This window comes from Carcharodon carcharias, chromosome 13, assembly GCF_017639515.1.
Source record: "Carcharodon carcharias isolate sCarCar2 chromosome 13, sCarCar2.pri, whole genome shotgun sequence".
Taxonomy (NCBI): Eukaryota; Metazoa; Chordata; class Chondrichthyes; order Lamniformes; family Lamnidae; genus Carcharodon; species Carcharodon carcharias.
This window is the reverse complement of record NC_054479.1, coordinates 82221044-82243128: the sequence shown is the minus strand read 5'-3', so window position 1 is coordinate 82243128 and position 22085 is coordinate 82221044. Positions and strand designations below refer to the sequence as shown.

Genomic DNA, 22085 nt, shown 5'->3' with positions numbered 1-22085 from the left:
GAGGAGCTTGTACAAATTTAAACATTTCACCACTGTTTTCTGATCTGGAAATATAAGTCCTTCCTCACCTCCTGGTATCTCTTTTTTTAACTGTCAGCATTTTAAGCTGGAATTCTGTCTCTCTCTTTTTCTGCTGCCTCTAGCTCAAGTTTTCGTCATTTGTAACTGAGCCACTTCTTGGAGAACCTGGTCTCCCAAGTATTCTTTCCAATTTCAAATGCTTTGCAATACCTTCAATTATGTCAGATTTCCTATACCCTGCAGGTAACCCTAATTGTAACTTATCTGCCAATTCCATTAACTTAGCTTGGTTTGCTTTTTGTAAACCAACCAAAGTTATAACATCAACTCCCAGACAAGTCTTTGCAACTACCAAAGCCATATTGCAGTCTCACCACTTAAAGAAAACCTCACACAAACTCCTGCATTCAAAGTGCTTCTCGTACTTGTAACCTTAAGATTCACCAATTCCAAACCAATCCAGGAATTTCATATATATACCGCAAAGAGCCCCCAATTTTATTATGGCACAGCGAATAGTAAATCCTGAGTTGTTCAAATCCCAGAGGGAAACTTGAAACAACTGCCACAACTATTTTACAATTTGTGTTTATTTTGAGCTGTGTGCCTTGAATTCAGTAGTAATAAGACCAGTGAGTCTTATAGGTTTCTTACAAAATTAAATTAAACCTTTATTAATTAAAAGAATTATTTTAAACACATACATAGGTTTACAAATTGCTACTATGATAACTCTTAGCTGCCCTAGTTAATCCAACTCCCAGTTAGACCTCTGTTAAGGCAACAGTAAATAGATTTTAAAAGACCCAGGAAAAGTAACACGATACCCTGAACAGTCGAATTCAAAGTGAGTTTTCTTCACTTCAGTTCATGTAGACAGCAACTTGAGGTTTAGAGGCTGGAGGCTTTTTACACTTGTTAGATCTTAGAATACCTTCCACTAACACACAACCTCATCTCCTTTAAACAGGTTTCTTACTTTTTAATGTAAATCCCATTCTCCCAATATGTCTTTTCAACTCTGCTTTTCTAATAATAAAAATCTTTCATAGTACCAATTTTATTAGTAAGCTTTGGGAAAAAATAAACACACCAATTGGCTTCTTCTGGCTAAATGTAACATTTCACCCATCATCTCTTTTGCTTATCGAAAAATGCAAATTTTTCCTTTACACCACACATTCTAAAACTTCAGTCATGTTTACCTATTTAACATTTCAAACCTAGCTTCTCTTCTGATACATCAAATCCTTCAGACAAGCTGTCTTTAATTCAATTAGGTTACCCCCACACACCAAATCCAGACCCCACTATTCCTACCAATAAATTCCAATAACGTTATAAAAATTATTATATTTTCTTTTCACCTGCTCAACCATATAAAATAAGATCATATCAAAACATCATTGCATCAAAATTTCTATATGATGGCTTGAACTGTAAAAAAAAAAAACAATGATAAGCAAGATATTTAATTCTCTATTTTCTATTCTTTCAATTCTGCCTACTATTGGATGGAGTTTTCTACCTGGTTGTCACAATATCATAAGCAACATGAAAAACTCCAAGACCCAAATGAAAGTTCCAACTCAAGTTCCAAGATCCTTATTTAGAGGACATTTTTGAAAGAATTTCTAACATTACACTTGCAATTCTGTGGATGTGTCTTTTTTCCAAAGTTCTATAATGTTTTAAATGTTTGTTCAATTATGTTATTCTTAAGCTTTATGTACTGACCTGAATGTGGGAGAAAAATACCATCTTAAAGCTGTGAGACAAGCAAGTTGAGATTTTTTTGGCCAGTTCTATATTGATTGTTTATTTGTAAACGGTGGCTTTAAAGGATATAGAGGGCTTTGCTTGCTCCGTGTTGTATTTATTACTCTTTTGCTGCTTTCGATTTGTTCACAATATTCACTTAAATATTTAATTGACAAAACAACATACAGTGGTTAAGTTGATTATGATATTTTGCCTCATAGTTAATCATGTAAGATTGAGATGCAACATTACTAACACTACAGTTTAAGATCTGACATATTTGACAGGTAAGACGTTAATGATGTACACAAGGTACATGATTTGTAATCGTATCAAAGGCCTGTTCTTATTTAGGCTGTTTTAGCTCCTACGGTAGAGTTGAGCAAAGAAAACTTCGCCAGATAACTGATCAGGTAATCAAATGGTAATTTTAAACCATTCTGTATTTCTTGAATTGTTAAATCAAACCTACCTCCATGGAGATTCTCCTGTGTAAGTGATTCCTCATACGAACACGTGTAGGTGACTGCACCTCATCAGATGATGTTCCAGAAGCTTGGTCACTCTCACCGTCTGAACCTATTTTCAAATTCTCATGTACTATGTCTAACAGGGGGCAGAAAGAGAAATCAGCTACAGTATCTTGAAACCTGTACCCAAGACACAAAGCTATTTCTATGCTTTTAGATAATATTCTAAAAACCATATACAGAAGAGAATTTTAAAATGTAGCAACATTTTGGCACAATACTATGTTATTTATACTTCATCACAACCAGCATATAATTTCTACTTTTAACTGCATTTTCAACTAACATTTTAATTTTTTGAACTTGCCAAAACCTATAATATTCTATAATCATTATTTTCAGTGCGTGGAATATTCTCTTAGCTAAGAGATTTTACAGGTAATACACAGAATTTTTAAAACTACAAAAATTGATTCAATAGTGCCTGCTCAACGTAAAACATGGACACTTGTTTAAGATAATTAATTTGCTTCACTCTGAACAAAATATATTTTCTTCTTTATCAAGTGTATTGGCCAGAAATTAAAATTCCTGCTGGGAAATTAATTTATCTTTCAAGTTGTTTCACATTTTTTTTGAAAAGAAAATATTTAATGGTGATGCAATCAATTTTGTTGCATTAATTAATTTACAAATAAATAATTCAGCATCACTAACAACCATTTATTTTTCAATGATAGTACAATTTCACACTACATGGGATGTATTTTTCAGATATTTGTTCTAATTCAGAACTGCAGCGACAACAGCATATTCATACCTATCAATGCTTCTAGATAAAGGCAGCTAACAGGAATGTCATTTTTCACAATCCAAACAACATTTTGTTTCTGACTCCTCCTTAAGCCAACACTAACTACCAAAGACTATGTAATTATGAAAGTTATATGCATGCTATTTTCGGTATGGTAGCTCACAATTACCTCAATAATTAGTTTCAATTAAATAAAAAAGACTGCTTCCTAAATTGGTATGTTTTTAGTCCAGCAAAAACTTATATTTATCTAATAAAATGTCCTAGGCACTTCACAGGAGTGTTATAAAGCAAAATTAGACACTGGGCCACTTAGGAGATATCAGGGCAGATGGCCAAATGCTTGGTCAAAGAAATAGGCTTTAAGGAGTGTCTTAGAGGAAGAAACTGAGGTAGAGAGGTGAGAAAGTTTAGGGAGGGCATCTCAGAACTTCAAGCCTGATGGTGAAAATGGGATAGAACAAATAAGAATTCCACAAATTGAAAATAAATTGAAATTTAAAGGGAGGTTATTTGATAACTTTTGGTCTAAAATAACTACAAGGAATACAAAAAGCATCATGGTGAGGCAAAACTTGAGATTACAAGATAAAAGGGAACATGAAAATGCTTACAGGCAATATAAGGATAATAAGGCTAAGTATATGAAAAGTGAGAGAAGATCAAGAGTGTATTGAGGTACTTCAAGCAGAGTTTCAAGAACTGTAAAAAAGATTAAAAACAAGGCCTCAAAGGGTAACAATCTCAGAATTGCTCCCATTTTATATCAGGACTTCAATTTTGACAGGGCCCCTTGATCAATTGCTGCCTTGATGTCAAGGGCAGTCATTCTCACCTCAACTCTGAAATTCAGCTCCTTCATCCATTTTTGGACCAAGGCTGTAATGAAGTCTGAAGCCCAACAGCCCTGGCGGAACCCAAACCGTGCATTCAACAGCAGGTTATTGATGACTAAGTGCTGCTCGGCAGCATTGTCACAATACCTTCCATCGTTTTGCTGATGATCAAGAGTAAACTGATGTGCAATTTTCCAATGTTGTAGCTGTACTGGAACAGCTTGGCTAGAGACACAGCTAATTCTTGAGCACAAAGTCTTTGCTATTACAGCCAGGATGTTGTCAGGGCCCATAGCCTTTGTTACCTTCATTACCTTCAGCTTTTCATATAACTTGGAGTAAACTGAATTGGCTGTGATGATGGGACCTCAGGAGGAGGCCAAGATGGATCATCCATTCAGCAATTTTGGCTGAAGTTGATTGTAAATACTTCAGCCTTGTCTTTTGCAAAGATATGCTGGGCTCCACCATTACGGAAGGTGAGGATATTTATGGAGCTTCCTCAAATTAGTTAATTCTCCACCACCGTTCACCACTGGATAATGCAGGACTGTAGTGCTTTGCTCTGATCTGTTGGTTGCAGAACTGTTGAACTCCATCTATAACATGCTTCTTCAATTGTCTAGCATGCATGCAGTCCTGTGGTGCAACTTCACCAGTTTGGGGTGTCAATTTTAGGTATGCCTGGTGCTGCTCCTGGCATGTTCTCCTACACTCCTCAGTCAGGTTTGGTTCCCTGGCTTAAGGTAAAGGTAGAGTGAGGGTATACTGGGCTGAGGTTATAGGTTGTGGTAAAGTACAATTCTGCTGCTGTCCCACGGTGCCTCATGGATCCCAGCTTGAGCTGTTAAGATCTGTCATGAGTCTATCCCATTTAGTATGGTAATAGTGCCATACATCATACTGGAGGGGTGTTCTCAGTTTGAAGACAGGACCTTGTCTTTACATGACTGTGCAATGGTCATTCCTACCCAGTACTATCATGGGCAGATACATCTCCAACAGTTAAATTGGCGTGGATGAGGTCGAGCAGATCTTTCTTCCTTGTTGGTTCTCTCACTACCTGCTGCAGGCTCAATCTGGCAGAAATGTCCTTCAAGACACTGCCAGCTCAAAGTCAAAGTCAGTGGTAACGCTGCTGAGCGAATCTTGGTGATGACATTCAAGGCTCCCACCCAGGGTACATTGTGTTGTTGCTACCTTCAGTGCTTCTTTCAAGCGGTTTTCCAGATGGAAGAGCACTCAGGTTTGACCTGATACCATGGCCAGATTTCAGGGGGGGGGCCTGTCGTGGGCGGAATGGAAAATTCAGGCAGGCAGCCAATGTCCATTGACTTTGTGGCGGGACCAGTAAATCCTGACCCATGAGACTTCAAGGGGTTTAAAGTCAATGTTGAGGACTCCCAGGGCCACTTCCTCCTGACTGTATATATAAAATCATTGGCAAAAGATCTAGAGGAGTGGTGAAAAATTTCTCAATAGAATTGCTGGGATCTAAAATGCTCTGAAAGGTGGTGGAAACCAATCCCATAAAGAGTTTTAAAAGGGATTTGGACAGGTACTTGAATTTACAGGATTACAGACAAAAAGCAAAACTAAGCACAATAGCTTTTTTAGAGAATCAGTAGCGGCATGACAGATCAAATGGCCTCTTTCTGTGCTGCAAGTACCTATTATTCCATGAAACAAACTTATTTGCATGTTCAAAACAATTAGAGAGGGTAAGATTGCTCAAGGATTAACAAGTCCAAATGCAGAGATATATTAAACAAATACTTTGCATCCCTTTTCACGATTGAACATAAAAGTGAGAATACAGGTATACTGGAGGATACAGAATAATGCTAAAGAGATAGAGAATTCAGAGTGGATAAGTTGCAAGTCCCTGATAGCATACACCCTAGGTTATTGAAAGAAGTCAAAGAGGAGATAGCAGAGACTCCAGCCCAATTTCTCAATTGATTGTAAATTCACAGGGTAACAGGGTCATTTGAGACATCAGGGGGTTGTCAGCCTTGCCCTTTTGCGAGTCACCTCAGGCCCAGGTAACAGTCCCGTGCTCAGGATTACGGGTCTTGGCCAATGGCAGAACCAACAAATTTTCTGTGGTGATGGCAGAAGAGCTAGAACCTCGAGTGACAATGGCTGCTTACATGTGAAGGATTCCTAGAGAAGAGGACTTGTTTTTCCTTTAAACACACACAAGGAAGACAATGGTAAACCACTTCAAGTATTCTTTCCCTAGTCATATTGCTCATTTCTCACTGAAGTTGGAAATGAGAGGCTCCTTTGAACAACTAAGAGAAAACGCAGCACTGCAAGCCATGGAGGAATAAGCAGATCACCATTACATCTGCACTGTAAATATGAAAACTGCAGCTATAGGCCAGTCAGACTTTTGCCAGTTCTGAGCAAATGCTAAGATTCCATAATTCAAGATATATTTCTAACTGCTCTGAAATTCTATCGAGTGACTCTGGGCGCATTCTGAGATATTCACACGATCTTCTCAGTCCAGCAGCTGCAAGAGAAATGCCTTGAACAAAGGAGCCCCTTTACATATATTGCCCTCATCGATTTCACCAAGGCATTTGACTATGTGAGCAGAGATGGTCTATTTAAACTGCTCGAGAAACTGTTCATCGTGATCTCCTCTTTCTATGACAACGTGATGAGTATGGTCAGCTATGACGGGACAACATTGGAACCCTTTTGAGACCACAGCGGGGTTAAATAAGGTTGTGTTCTGGCACCAACACTCTTTCGCATATTCTTCTCACAGCTCCTGCCTTCAGGGCATCTACAGAGGTTTCTATTTTCATACCAGAATTTTTGCTCAGCCTTGCCTACCTAAGATCCTCATCAAGGTGCACTAAGTACTCATCAGAGAGTAGCTCCACGTTGACAATGTTGCATTAACATTCCATACTGAGGAACACCTGCAACTGTAAATGGACAGACTCCCTCACACCTGTAAAGAATTTGGCTGGACCATCAGTATCAGGAAGACAAATGTCATGGTCCAGGATGTTGTCATACCACCAGCTATCAGCATTGACAATATGACGCTAGAGGTGGTTAATAGCTTCAGATATCCAGGCTTCACAATCACCAGCAATCTCACTTGATGTTGAAACCAACACATGCACCACAAAAGCTGCACTGCAAAGTCCAAGCTGAGTAAGAGTGTAGAACAACAGCAAGCTGAGGACACCAAACTGAGAGTCTACCAAGCCTGTGTCCTCAACGCACACCTCGACAGTGGTGAGACCTGAACAACATATGCTACGCAGGAGTAAAGGCCGAACAGTTTCCACCTTCGCTGTCACAGACACACATCATCGGCATCTCTTGGCAGGACAAGGTCACCAACTCAGAGGTCCTGGAGCATGTTAATTCCATCAGCATACACTCATTGCTAAGCATATGAAGTTTCCGCTGACTCGCCACATCAACCATTCATCAGATTTATGACAGCTGTATACCCAAAGACGTTCTGTATGGTGAATTGGTCATTGGACCAACCACCCACCTGGGCATTCATACCTTCGTTACAAGGACACTTGCAAGCAAAATATGAAAATAGCAGATATCGACAGGGACAACCGGTACAGTTGCTGAAGGCCATTGCCTGTGGAGGCTGACTGTTTGAAAGGGCACTGGAAGAAGCAAACAGAAATGAGAAGTTCAGTTGGCTGAGAAGAGGGCCCAGAGAAAACAGAGGCCCAGAGTACTGAGGGAGGCAAGGGAGGAGATTGCTGGGGCCTTGACAGAAATCTTTGTATCCTCATTGGCTACGGGTGAAGTCCCAGAAGACTGGAGAATGGCCAATGTTGTTCCATTGTTTAAGAAAGGTAGCAGGGATAATCCAGGAAATTACAGGCCAGTGAGCCTTACATCAGTGGTAGAGAAATTATTGGAGAAGATTCTTCGTGACAGGATTTACTACCGTTTGGAAGCAAATGGGTGTATTAGTGAGAGGCAGCATGGTTTTGTGAAGGGGAGGTTGTGTCTCACTAACTTGATCAAGTTTTTCAAGGAAGTGACAAAGATGATCGACGATGGAAGGGCAATTGATGTTATCTACATGGATTTCAATAAGGCCTTTGACAAGGTCCCTCATGGCAGATTGGTACAGAAGGTAAAGTCGCATGGGATCAGAGGTGAGCTGGCAAGATGGATACAGAATTGGCTTGGTCATAAAAGACAGAGGGTAGCAGTGGAAGGGTGATTTTCTGAATGGAGAGCTGAGACTAGTGGTGTTCCGCAGGAATCAGTGCTGGGACCTTTGCTGTTTGTAGTATACGTAAATGATTTGGAGGAAAATGTAACTGGGCTCATTAGTAAGTTTGCAGACAACACTAAGGTTGGAGGAGTTGCAGATAGTAAAGAGGATTGTCAAAGGATACAATGGGATATAGATCAATTGGAGACTTGGGTGGAGAAATGGCAGATGGAGTTTAATCTGGACAAATGCGAGGTAATGCATCTTGGAAGGTCTAATATAGGCAGGAATTATACAGTAAATGGCAGAGCCCTTAAGTGCATTGACAGGCAGAGAGGTCTGGATGTACAGGTCCACAGGTCACTGAAAGTGGCAATGCAGGTGGATAAGGTAGTCAGGAAGGCATATGGCTTGCTTGCCTTCATTGGCGGGGTATTAAGTATAAAAGCTGGTAAGTCATGCTGCAGCTGTTTAGAACCTTGGTTAGGCCACACTTGGAATATTGCGTGCAATTCTGGTCGCCACATTACCAGAAGGATATGGAGGCATTGGAGAGGGTGCAGAGGAGGTTTACCAGGATGCTGCCTGGTCTGGAGGTTATTAGCTATGAGGAAAGGTTGGAGAAACTCAGATTGTTCTCACTAGAGCGACGGAGATTGAGGGGCGACTTGATAGAAGTTTACAAAATTATGAGTGGCATGGACAGAGAAGATAGTCAGAAGCTTTTTCCCAGGGTGGAAGAGTCAATTACTAGGGGACATAGATTTAAGGTCAGAGGAGAAAACTTTAGAGAAGATGTGCGGGGCAAGTTTTTAATGCAGAGGGCAGTGAGTGTCTAGAATTCACTGCCAGAGGAGGTGGTGGAAGCAGATATGATAGTGGTGTTTAAGAGGCAGATTGACAAATACATGAATAGGATGGGAATAGAGGGATACCGACCCCAGAAGTGCAAAATGTTTTAGTTGACGGGCAATATGATCTCTGCAGGCTTGGAGGGCCAAAGGACCTGTTCCTGTGCTGTACTTTTCTTTGTTCTTTGAATTGTGCACCATCTCACCCACTGTTTTCCTCTGTGGCAAATGCAGCAGACTGCCATGCCAGAGTGGGGCTTTTGAGCCAAACCAGGTGATGCTGAAAATACCAGTGCGCAAAGCATCATTTTATGAGATGGAAGGCAGCCACAAGAGAATACATAGGCTAATAAGGGGCAGACAGCAAGGATTTATTAAAGGCAAGCCGCATTCAACAAATTCAAATATGTTTTGAAGTGATCAATGAAATAGAGAGAATGCAGTATATGTAGGGTCTATGAATTGTTGATGAATTTTCAGAAGACATTTGATAAGATGACTCAAGAAACTTGGGGGGAAAGAAAGGCTTATATAAGAAGAGTGGATAGACAAGTAGAAGAAGCAATTTAAGTACAGACATGTAAGAAGTAATACATTTTAGGCGGAAAACAAGTATAAGACACTGAAAAATGTGGATGAACCAACTTGGAATTGCAAGTGCGGGTAGAAAAAGCCATTAAAAAGTCAAACAGCACTTTTGGCTTTATTAACAGAGGTGCAATGTACAAGAGTAAGTATTGATAAATTTGTTTAATTTGTATATTAGTGAGGCCACAGTTCAAGTACTGCATGCAGTTTTGGGTGCTCCATTATAGAAAGGACACTAAAACCACAGCATGGATTAACAAGGGATTGTATTTCTCTCTATCACGAGAACTGTCTACTTCCATCTCCATGCACTGTGTACCTCAAGCCTTATGCTGCTGAAATCCTCATCCAAGCCTTTATCACTTTGTGATTCAACTATTCCACTGACCTCCTGGCTAGCACACCCATCTGCCACTCTGTAACCTTCAGCTCAGACAAAATTCTACAGCCCAAAGCGTAACCAGAACCAAGCCCCACACATCCATTACTTCCATCATTGCTTACCTAAAAATAAGGTCTGGCCCCATAACATCACCAGTTTTAAATCTAGCCCTACAACCCCAAACACTCCATTCTTCCAACTCTAGCTGCCTGTGCACCCCACCCCATGTTTTCAGCTGTGTAGATTTTGTACTTTGTAATTCCCTCACGTTGCCCTCTGCCTCACTTCCTTTAGACACTTTGCAAAACACATCTCATTAAACATTCTAATATCTCCTCTTTGGCTCAGTGTTCATTTATTGAATACACCTTTGTGAAGCCCTTTTGGCATTTCACTATGTTAAAAATTTTATATAAATGCAAGTTGTTGTCGGGAGTCAGTGATGAGAAGTTTTAGTCAATCCGTGAACAGTTTCTAGTTGAAATGCTACAAAGAGCCTTTAGCCCATCATAAAAGTTATCCTACTGGTGGGAAGGGGAGAGGGCAACTGGACCATGTCAAATTTTACCTTTAGCAAAAACAGACAAATTTAAAATTCAGAATACAGAAACAAATTCTGGAGAAATCCAACCTTTTATATCAAAACGTTGTCATTTTCATTGCCTGTTAACTATGCTACTTGTATGATGTGACAGGAATATCTTGTAGCTAATAACCTCAAACGAATACAAGAGTGAAAGTTTACTTTGATTGGAACACCAATTGTGGAGGTGAAGGGAGAAACTACATACTGATTACTCTCTTATTTTATCTTTCCCACTTCATGAATGCCTGCTGCCAACTGCTCACACATCAGTACGAATAGCCAGATCATTCTCAACTGGCAGATCAAGATATCCAGATAGTCCAAAACAGGAGAAAAATCACAATAACACGAAACACAAGCATCTTGGAAATTTTTCTTTTTTTAAAAAAATACAGATTCCTAAATCAATGCTTCAGAAAACGTAACCATAGGATTAACAACCAACAACCGCCCCCCGCCCCACAAACCCACGATTGCCCACATTTTGTTCCATCTCTCAACAACCAAGCTAAGACTATTAAACTGCATCTAAACAATGCCAAGTCCATATCTATTTTACTCAGATGTCACGATGTTACTTTAAACAGTTTTGATCAGTTAAGAGGACCATAGCATTGTAACGTTGAACTACCTAGATGCAAATTTTCAAAACAGACAATTTTGAGTTATTAGGGCCAACAGATAAAAGCAGCTTAGAACCAAGATCTGACACACAAATGAAGGTCAGCAAGGGCATCCTCATACCTTTTATTCCTGAATATACTGAGGTGACTCAGAAGTTCTTATTAGTCTAAGCTGTAAGTTTTCACAGCCAGGTATGACATGACACAATATGTATTCAAAATAACTGAGTGAAAAGGTTAGTCACTTAAATTTGAAGAAGAATGTGAATGTAGAATAAGATGGGAGTGTAGCTTTTCGATTATGAAAATGAAAAATATTAAATTTCGAAGATTTATGCCTGCATTTTTAAATGTTGACTTGTAGGATAACAATGTTTTCAGTTATTTCATAGGATTAGATAGGATTCATGAACAGATGTAATGTAGTCATTTTACAGGTACAACCTATAGTATTTAACACTGAAGAATTCCTATTTATTTATGTTTTTTAAATAATAACAGATTACAGTGAAAAACATAATGAGATAATGAGATGGTACAATCAATGTAACATTCCTCGATAAGGAGCAGAGTCACTTGCTAAAATAACTTTTATCATGTTTTAACCATTAAGTGAAACTAATTTTAGTGCTAGAATACTTATCACTTTATTCCAAATCATTTACGATATAATAGTCTAAAAAAAATCAAAATTTATTAATTTTTGTGTATATAATCCATCTGAATGCAAAGTGATTCTCAGATAAATTCTCACGTTAAACTTCTGGTGTAATCAGCAGAAAACACAGTAATATTATGTCCTTCACGATGTGCAGTTTTGCTATTTCATAAGGATTAGCAGCTCAAATGATTTATGCTAAAAGAGATGAGACGAATTTGATGATTTCAATAGAGGCAGTTCATTTATATAATTAAGGAGGAGGCATAACGGCTGAAAGGGCTTCCCATAAGATATGCAACAGCATTTATGAATTGAAATTGATTTAGCTGGGATTATAGTAGGAAAGCTTTTATTTTGTTTTTACCCCTAAATTTTATAAGAAATGTTACACTGCCAAGTATTTACATAAAATTACCAAACTTCTCAATTATACATGTTGGTGGAAATAAACGTACACTACATTCAAGGCTAACGAGAATTTATATTGCTTATGATTTTTTTTTCAAGAACACCTTTGAATGCAGGCTTTAAGACATCAAAATGTGTTCAGCCAAAGTACTTTGTCCAAAAGATACATGCAAAAATATTTCCAGCCAAGAAGTTCACTTACTGGGTTCCCATTGTAAATCTGCAAATAATGCAAGCTTTAGAATACATTATTGTAAAATATTTTGATGAATTGACACTTTTGACATGTACAAACCATGTTATTTCGACATTCGATGACAGACAAAATAGATTGTCCTTGCCAAATTTTGCAAATCAGCTTCATCTCCTATCAATATCAAGCTCACTCCACAAAGTTACTTACTGGTTAGCTAAAGAAAGTACTTCTGGAGATGAGTCAACCTTAAACCATAATATAGCTGTACATCTACTGTACTAATAGGTACATACTCACACATTCATTTTACCAGCACTCACCTGGAAGACTGGAGGTTAAATTTTGTCAAGAAATAAAAACCATGCAGAAAACAACTCCAAAACAATTTTACAGTAAATTAAATATGCATTGAAATAATAATGAAGATAGCAAACTACTTCATGCACAAGACAATTCAATATTGTGCAAAACATTTAGGTGTAACAAAACTATACAGACAGACAATCGCTTGGTAATCACCTAGTCTACCACCACCATTCCTGGGCATGGAAATGAAAGAGCCGAGGCTCCCACCAATCACGCTATGGGGTCTCCGCAGAGGGGGCTTTTTGAAAGAGCCTGCATACTGGTGGAGAAAGGAGTGCATACTGTGCGATGTCGCAGGCCTGCCATTCTTCACAATTGGCTCTGTGATTTTTGAAAGCCAACGGTTTGTCCCAACGAAGGAATCCATAAAGCAGAAACAGATCAGAAGGAAAGGTAAAATGGGTGGTTGATCGAGAGAAAGAAAAAAAAAACAATATAAACATACTGTTTGGTGTCTGACAGGTAATGCATTTTGTTTCAATATATTAGCATATTCAATATTTTTAGAGAAACTCCACTTCATGTCAACATATATTGCACCTAAACATACTGTTAACCTTTACATCAACATAGCTAAATTTTTTAAAAGCTACATAAATGTTAAACATGATCAGTGAAGAATAAAGCGAATTACAGACATCAGTTGATTTTACCAACAAAATCACTAGTTCTGTACAGTTTTGGTCATAAAAGAGAATGCCAAAAAAGCAAATAGTTCTTAAGAGTGCACGTTTTTGTGCAACTGACATATTCGATTTCAAAAAAATGGTAAAATAATTTTTGGAAACCTTGTCATAATTTGGTTGCTGGTAGTTGTTTAGAAATAGAGAGTTCTTAGACAACATTTTTTCTTAATCCTTTAAGTTTATTACATAAAGTATTTATACCCAATATCAAAATGCTAGACTGCAGCACTGGCATGACACATAGTAAGTACATAAAAGCTGTTTTGAAAATGTCCATGCAATACATAAAAATATTCACACTGGCCAAAACCAGAAAGACCTTTAAAGGGGGTTAGGGAAGGAGGAAGTGAAAATGGTAACTTTACTGAACTGGTATATTGATTCCAAGTCAGAAAAAAATATTGACAATTCTTGGACAACTTCAGACCATTTTCATTCCATAATTTATTACAAAGGCATCCAATACTCTTTACCTTCTTGGATCAATAATAATTCATTAGCTTTCTTTAGGAAGAAAGTATCTCCATGTGTAAATCTTTTGGGTGGGGTTCAATGCAATCCTTGGTTTGTTTATCCGAGCTTTCACAGCTTCTTATGAGTTTTCAAACTATTTGAATAAACTTGACTAAAATCCCACTAAAACTCTGTCAAAGGAAGGATTGGCAGATAAATGGGCCCTGGTTGGAGTCAGAATGCCTGAATTCTACATTGCTTGATGAGGCATCATTAACATGCACTGAAGACTTGTGCACGAGAACTTGCCCTGCGCTACAATACTGTCATCTACCCGACAATCTGGAAAATTGTCCACATATGTCCTGTACACAAAAAGGACAAAGTCTTTCCGGCCAAGGGTGCCTTATCAGTATACTCTCAACCATCAGTAAAGTGATGGGTCATCAACAGTGCTATCAAGCAGCACTTACTCAGCAATAACCTGCTCACTTACGCTTGGTTTGGGTTCCATCAGGATCACTCAGCTCGTGACCTCATTACAGCCTTGGTTCAAACATGGACAAAAGAGCTGAACTCCAAAAGTGAGGTGAGAGTGACTGCCCTTGGCATGAAGGCAGTATTTGACCAAGTGTGGCATCAAGGAGCCATAGAAAAACTGGAGGGAATGGGAATCAGGGGGAAAGCACGCCACTGGTTGGAGTCATATGAAGCACAAGGAAAGATGGCTGGTTGTTGAGGTCAATCATCTGAGTTTCAGGACATCACTGCAGGTGTTCCTCAGGGTAATGTCCTCGTCCCAACCATCTTCAGCTGCTTCTTCAACGACCTTCCTTCAATCATAAGGTCAGAAGTGGGGATGTTCGCTGAAGATTGCACAACGTTCAGCACCACATCCAAATGCAGCAAGACATGGACAATATCCAGGCTTGGACTGACAAGTGGCAAGTAACATTCAGGCCACACAAATGCTGGGCAATGACTATCTCTAACAAGAGAGAATCTAACCATCGGCCCTTGACATTCAATGGCATTGCCATTGCTGAATCCTCCACTAACAACATTCTGTGGGTCACCATTGGCCAGAAACTGAATTGGGCTAGCCATATAAATACTGTGGCTACAAGGAGGTCAGACGCTAGCAATCCTGTGGCAAGTTAACTCACTTCCTGACTCCCCAAAGCCTGTCCACCATCTACAAGGCACAAGTCAGGAGTGTGATAGAATATTCTTCACTTGCCTGGATGAGTGCAGCTCTAACAACAATCAAGAAGCTGGACACCATCCAGGACAAAGCACCCCGCTTGATTGGCACCACATCCAATATTACCACACAGTGCCAACAGTGTGTACCATCTACAAGATGCACTGCAGGAACTCACCTAGGCTCCTTAGACAGCACCTTCCGAGCCCACGACCACTACCATCTAGAAGGACAAGGGCAGTAGATGCATGGGACTACCACCTGAAGTTCCCCTCCACGCCACACACCATCCTGACTCGGAAATATATTGCCATTCCTTCACTGTCGCTGAGTCAAAATCCTGGAGTTCCCTCCCTAACAGCACTGTGGGTGCACCTACACTACATGGACTGCTGTGGTTCAAGAAGGCAGCTCACCACCACCAATAAATAGCAATTTGGGATGGGCAAAAAATGCTGGCTAGTCAATGGTGCTCATATCCTATGAATGATTTTAAAAAACCACAGGAATGGAAGAGAAAAAGCTTTCCACACCGGCCACCCCCCTTAAGCAGCAGGTATATGATCCCTTGAACCTGGATACAGTGCCCTGAGAGGTTCAATAACCTGATAAAGGCAGGAAAGGTAAGTGGCATAATACTTTCAAGAGCTAACACCTACACTTTGACTGTCCTAGTATTCTCCTACACAGTACCTCTCAGACCAACAAATCTTGCAGCTCTACTCATTCCTCTCTCTCTCTGTGGACCTACCCTCACATGCCCATTCAACTACCAACACTCACACTCATCTTATCTCGCACCCAGACCTCACAGCCATCCTCCACAATCCTCTCTGCACAAACCAGTTCTCACACTCATAACTTTGCTTTCTCTTCTTGCAGGTGAAAAGAGCACACAACTTCATGGAGAGGCAGAGAACCGGGGTGGTCCCCCAGTGGTAGCCATCTTGATGGCCATTGGCAATGGGTGTCCATAGTACAGGAGGTCTTTCTCCAGGAGGCTGCAAATGACAGCAATGATCTGCTGTGAAAGCCCTAGGCACTAGTGCTCAAGCAATTCAAGAGAGCTGATTCTCTGCCTATGGACCCTCTTTTGTGGGTTTCACCTCGAATTTGATATGTGTCCGTTCCCTTTAGGTCCATGGTGTAGAGCAGCATGTAGTTGAGAAGAAGGCAGTTGATGTGGCTGTTTGTGTTGCTCCTGTTCATCATATGTCTAAGGTAGCATTTCACATTCTGCTCCCAGGTTACAAATGAAAGATGGCATCAAGGAAAATCAGATCAAAGACAGTAAAGTAAAAGTTAGATAGAAATGATTTCTAAGAGTTGGAAATTGCCTATGAAGCAGTGAAATTTGGACCTCTGAGCAAATTCTGTGAGCACAAGCCTTTCATATTGGCAGCCAGCAACTATGCAGTTTCACTTTTTAAAGTTTTCATTGAACAATAGCCCCTCACCTTGTTGATCCTAACAAGTTTCACACCACTCAGGAAACCCTTTTGCTAACTACTAAAGCCAGAATTTTGGGTTAAGTCCACAATTAAATATTGAATATTTAATATGACTGTTTAAATATTGAAACCACTTACCCCATGACTCAACAGGAGTTTCCTGCCTGCCTCCATACATGACAGAGCTAAACCAAGAAGTGGACGGGATCATAACAGACAAACATTTTTTAGGGTTTTAAGCACCCATCAAACCAAAACTGCCCTCTAGCCCCTCCTCCCACCCATCCCTCACATTGGCAATTAAAATTCTGCCTATGAAAACTGCAACAATGAAGTTCAGCTGTAACACCACATTCCATAAATGCATCCTTGTAAGATGAAAAGCTTCCATGGCTTTTGGCCTATGGCAATCATTAACAATTGACTTATTCACAAAGTTACTACTCTATTCATGCCCTACAGCTATATTTGTCCAAACTTAGGCCACTTAAGATTGTTATTGATCTTGTTAGAGACTTAATCAGGAACTTGTTTCATACCAGCTAGCAGCAAAGTGCAGTGCAGCAAAGTATAGGCTGATTTATTAGTGGTTTGAACTCAGGAGGCTTGAGTTTTTGTTTTCTGTAACATTTTATTTCTGTAACATTTTTGAGTTTCATTTTTCTATTTACATTTGATAGTTAAAGTAGCAATTTACAGCATACAGCAGTATCACAATATCAATGCTCCTATTTATACCAGTGGAGTAAACAAGAAATTGACACTGTAGTTTTGTGGGTCAGATAGAACAAATACTACCCAAGGCAAGAATTTCATAGAACATTAAAGAGTATTGGAATGCAAGCATCCAGCTTGCTGGCTCATTAAGTTATGGCAAATACTAAGAACAGAACTTTCCAACACAGTAACTTGAGCTCATTCCTCAAAAAGGGGGAGCAAAGTAGGCTCCCAAGTGCTTATACAATAAACAAATACTGAATAATGTTCTCTCAGTTGTTAAGTTTTGGATAATGACCTTAGTGTGGCAAATATTAAAAAACAAAAAGTTATTATTTGATTAAGATAGTACAAAAATAACTCTGGCCCTCACCCTTGTGTTACCAACTACCTTCAAAATAGCAGTGGGGAAGTTTCCAATGCTGGAAGGAGAAACAGCTAGAACTGGAACAGTCCATTTACTAAAAGACATGCAGGCAGTTTGAAAATGAACAAAGGTTTAATCATTAGACAAAACAACTGTAATGAGGTTTCTCACATCTGCAAAGTGCTGAGCAAATCAAAACACCCAAGCTTCCTCTTAAAAGAGGATCAGGAAGAGAAAGATGATGGAGAATTTAAAGATTGTCTTATAAAGGAGAGAAAAAATGAATGAGAAAAGAAAATAAAAAAGTCTATACACATTTTTACAGTTGAAGACTACCCTGAGAAAAGTACCCTGTTCTATTCTTTTGAGGTTCTCTGTGGATGACATTACATTTGACAGCAATAAAATCCATTTTCCAGTTTTGCCCATTCGCTTAATCTTTTCAATATTTCTTTATAATTTTACGCTTCCATCTACACTGCTTACAATATGTTGTATCTTTGTGTTATTGGCAAATTTGTATACGTGGCTTTCTATCATATCATTTGAGTCATTAATGAATGTGGGCTATTGTTGCAGGACACCACTAGTCACATCCTGCCAATGAGAGTACATGTCCATTATCCCCACTTTCTCCTTCCATTCGGCCAATTTTCCAACTAGGTCAATAATCTACTTTCAATTGCATGAGCTCCAACCTTAGTATCAGTCTCTTATGAGGGATTTTATTAAATGCTTTCTGGAAGTGCATATAAATAACATGCACAGATATGCCCCTGTCCATTAGTCACCTCTTTAAAGACTTCAATTGAATTTGTCAGGCGTCATCTACCCTTTACAAATCCATGCAGAGTCTCTCTCCGATCAGCTGAAAATTTGATGGCTTTCAGTTAATTATAGACTCCAACAACTTATTGATGAAAGATGTTAGGTGAACTGGTCTATAATTCCCTAGTTTCCTCTTGTCACCTTTTTGAAACAGTGGAAAGACAAATACAATTTTTTCAACCTAAAGGAAAGGCTTCCAAATCGAGAGAACTTTGGAAGATTGTAGTTAAGGTAACCAGAGAGTTCTCACCTACTTATTTTAAAACCCTTGACGGAAACTATCTGGTCTTGGAGATCTGTCACTCTTTAGTGCCATAAATGTTTCCATTACTTTTATCTTGCTTACATTAATTTTGTTAAGTCCAACCCTCTACCCATCTCCCTCCAGAATGTCCGTTCACTTCTGAACAACACCCTTGCCATCCATGGATGCTTACAACAAAATCACGGCTTTACTGGAAACTTGGCTGAGGGGTGATGACATCTCCCCACCTGGCAATGTTTTACACAGTTTGCGCTGCCAAGACAGTCATGGCGCTAATCTCCAGGTCACACCTTGGCCTGACCCCTTACTCCTCTGGCACTTTCCCCTCCTTTGAGAATTTCTCCTATTCCAACCGCTCAATTATCTTTCAAAATCATCATTCGCTACTGTGTGTCACCAAGATATCTTCACTGCTTTCCTCCCTCAGCCTCTGCACTGAGTGACTTTGCATCTTCTGAGATGGACGTTGAAATCACTGGTCATCATGTTCTCTCACCCATGAGTTCACTTCCATCTTATGCTCCCTAAATCCTTCCCCCCATGTAAACTTCCCAAACCATATTAACAGCCACCTGGTTGACCATGCCATCTCGTGTGGTTTTGCCAGCCCCTTCGCATCAATTACAGAGGTCATCTCTGATCACTTGCTTGTATCACTCCCTACCCAGTCCCCAATTCACTTAGAACATGTTCAAAATCCCAATTTTCAAGCCTTTGCTCTCCATTCACTGCAACATTTCTGCAGCTACTAACGTGCTCAAATGCACCCTTCACCTCTACTTTTGATGCCTTCGTTCCCAATAAAATCATAACTGCCTCACCTTGGCCGTTCCCTGTGGTAAGGCCCTCGTCTCTGCTCTTTTAGGTCCATGGGCACAGACCTGGGACAACTGGTTTAGGCACCCACTGCCAGATCTGGATGGATCACAAAGTATTATCGGTTCTAGCTCTCCTCTGCTAAAACTGCTCATTATCTCATGACTATACTGGAATACAAAAATAATCCCTGGCTTCTTTTCTCTAAACAAATCTTTCTTCTTAAACCCTCTTTCCAGTTTCCTCTCCCCTCCCCTCCCTAACAATAAGTGAATGGACTTCTTTGTCACTAAGATTGAGGCCATCTGATGAACTGCCTCTGCCACGTACCACCCCCCACGACTATCCCACCTGGCCAAACTTCCACTAATGCTCCCCCCACTGCCCTAGCCTTCAATTTACATCCTGGCTCTTCAGGTGTTATCCTTCTCTCCTTTAAAATGCCATCACCCCTCTCCTAAAAACAAACTCTTGACCCCCACCATCCTTGCAAACTACTGTCCAATCTCCAACCTCGCTTTCTTCTCCAAAGTCCTTGTATGTGTTGGTGCCTCCCAAATCCATTCCCATCTTTCCCAGAACTCCATGTTTGAATCCCTCCAATCAGGTGTCCGTCCCTGCCGCAGTACCAAAACAGCTCTTACCAAAGTCACTGATAAAATCCAGTGTGGCCGTGACGAAGATAAACTTTCCCTCCTTGACCGGTCTGCAGCCTTTAACATGGCTGACCACACCATCCTCCTTCAACACCTATTTTTGTCCAGCTGAGTGGGACTATTCTCATCTGGTTCCAATCTTATCTTCTAATCGGAGCCAGAGAATCACTTGCAATGGCTTCACTTACTCCTCCCACACCATTACCTCTGGTATCCCCCAGGCATCTATCCTTGACCCCTCCCATTTATCTACATGCTGCCCCCTGGCAAAATCATCCAAAAGCACAGCATTAGTTTACACATGCATGCTGACGACACCCAGCTCTACCTCACCACCACCTCTCGATTCCTCCACTGCTGCTAAAAGTACAGACTTACTACTCGACTTACTACTGATGAGCAGAGGTTACCTACTATTAAATATTGGGAAGACTGAAGCCAAGTTTTTAGTCCCTGCTCCAAATTTTGTTGCCTCACTGCCAACTCCTCCCTCTCCCTGGGAGCAATCTGAGATTGGTATATTCAAACATTGTTATCAATCCTGGTTGTTCTCCCACATTCTACCATCTGTGAGCCTGAAGTCATCCAAAACTCCCTATACCTCAGTTTCCTCCTTTAAGATGCTCCTTAAACCCTACCTCTTTGACCAAGCTTTTGGTCATCTGACCTAATATCTCCTTTTATGGCTTGATGTCATATTTTGTTTTATAATGATCCTGCGAAGTTTGTTTGGTATGTTTTACTATGTTAAAGATGCTATATAAATATGTTTCTGGTCCTTCTCTGATTCAATAATGGTTTCTTTGGGATGTCTGGCATGTTGATCTCTTTCTCTACTGGAAAAACTAACAACTTAGTATGTCCTCCATTTCTTTATTTTAATTGACAACATCACCATCATCAGTTTACAAGGGGCCCATATTCCATCTGACCACCTTGTTTTCCCTCATATAATTGTACAAGTTTTTTGTGCTTATTTTGGTATCTCTTGAGTTTCCTTCCTTTCATACTCTTTTTGGTGACTCTTACTATCCACTTTGTCACACTTTGCTGCTCAGAGTCACTTGGGCACAGAAGGAGCTCATATGGCCCTTTGAGTCGATGCAAATATGACATTTTCACTTGTTTTTAAAATTATTTTTGAAATTCTCCCTCTATCATTTTCCGCGTTAACGGATTTGCCAAGGTTTTTGCAACAGCACTGTCAAAACCTGTGACCTCTACAGCCAAGAAGAACAAGGGCAGCAAGCATATGGGAGGACCACCAAGACCCCTCCAAGTCGTAAACCATCCTGATTTGGAACTATATCGCCTTTCCCTCATTATCGCTGGGTCAAAATCCTGGAACTTCCACCAAACAACACTGTGGGTGTCTGCAGCAGTTCTAGGCAGGTGGTTCACCCAATTAGAAATGGGCAGTAAATGCTCATCTTCTCAACAATGCCGACATCCCAAGAACGAATATGTTTTTTAAGAGTGTCAGAAGCTCACCTCTGGGTCAAATATGACACCAAGAATGTGAACAGTCTAGCTCAGCGTTTCAAAGTTGCCAAGAGAAGGGTTGGAGTAGATGGCTAGGCAAAATAATTTTGTTCTTTCCAATATTTAGTTGGAGGAAATTTCTGCATATTAGTGTTATAACCCTGATGGCCAGCTGGTGAAGGAAGAAACCAGAGCTCTTTTTATTTGGAATAGATTTATTCACATATGATGCATAACAGGTATATATCTCCTCACATGACCCAAACCCTGTGTCAGTAAGTGTCTCTTTGTATGTGTTCAAGCAACCATCCAGTGAGTGCCCTCCACCAAATAGACTTAATCTCATTTAATACAATTATAATCTAGTATTGA

The 22085-nt window shown here is 39.9% G+C and overlaps 1 protein-coding gene across 5 annotated transcripts in view; it reads right to left on the bottom strand.

The window, feature by feature from the left end:
- cdk17 (cyclin-dependent kinase 17) overlaps positions 1–22085 on the bottom strand; it is a 211206-nt gene that overhangs the window by 79055 nt on the left and 110066 nt on the right. For 3 of the 5 annotated variants that reach the window (XR_005944792.1, XM_041202669.1, XM_041202670.1), the window contains 2 exons: positions 12942–13109; positions 2255–2388 (listed from right to left, as the gene is read on the bottom strand). Coding sequence is in view for 4 of the 5 variants with exons in the window: in XM_041202669.1 (XP_041058603.1) it covers positions 2255–2388; positions 12942–13109 (302 nt within the window). In the remaining variant the exon portion in view is untranslated. The remainder of the gene's footprint in view (positions 1–2254; positions 2389–12941; positions 13110–22085) is intronic. The other 2 variants (XM_041202671.1, XM_041202672.1) reach the window with 1 other exon arrangement.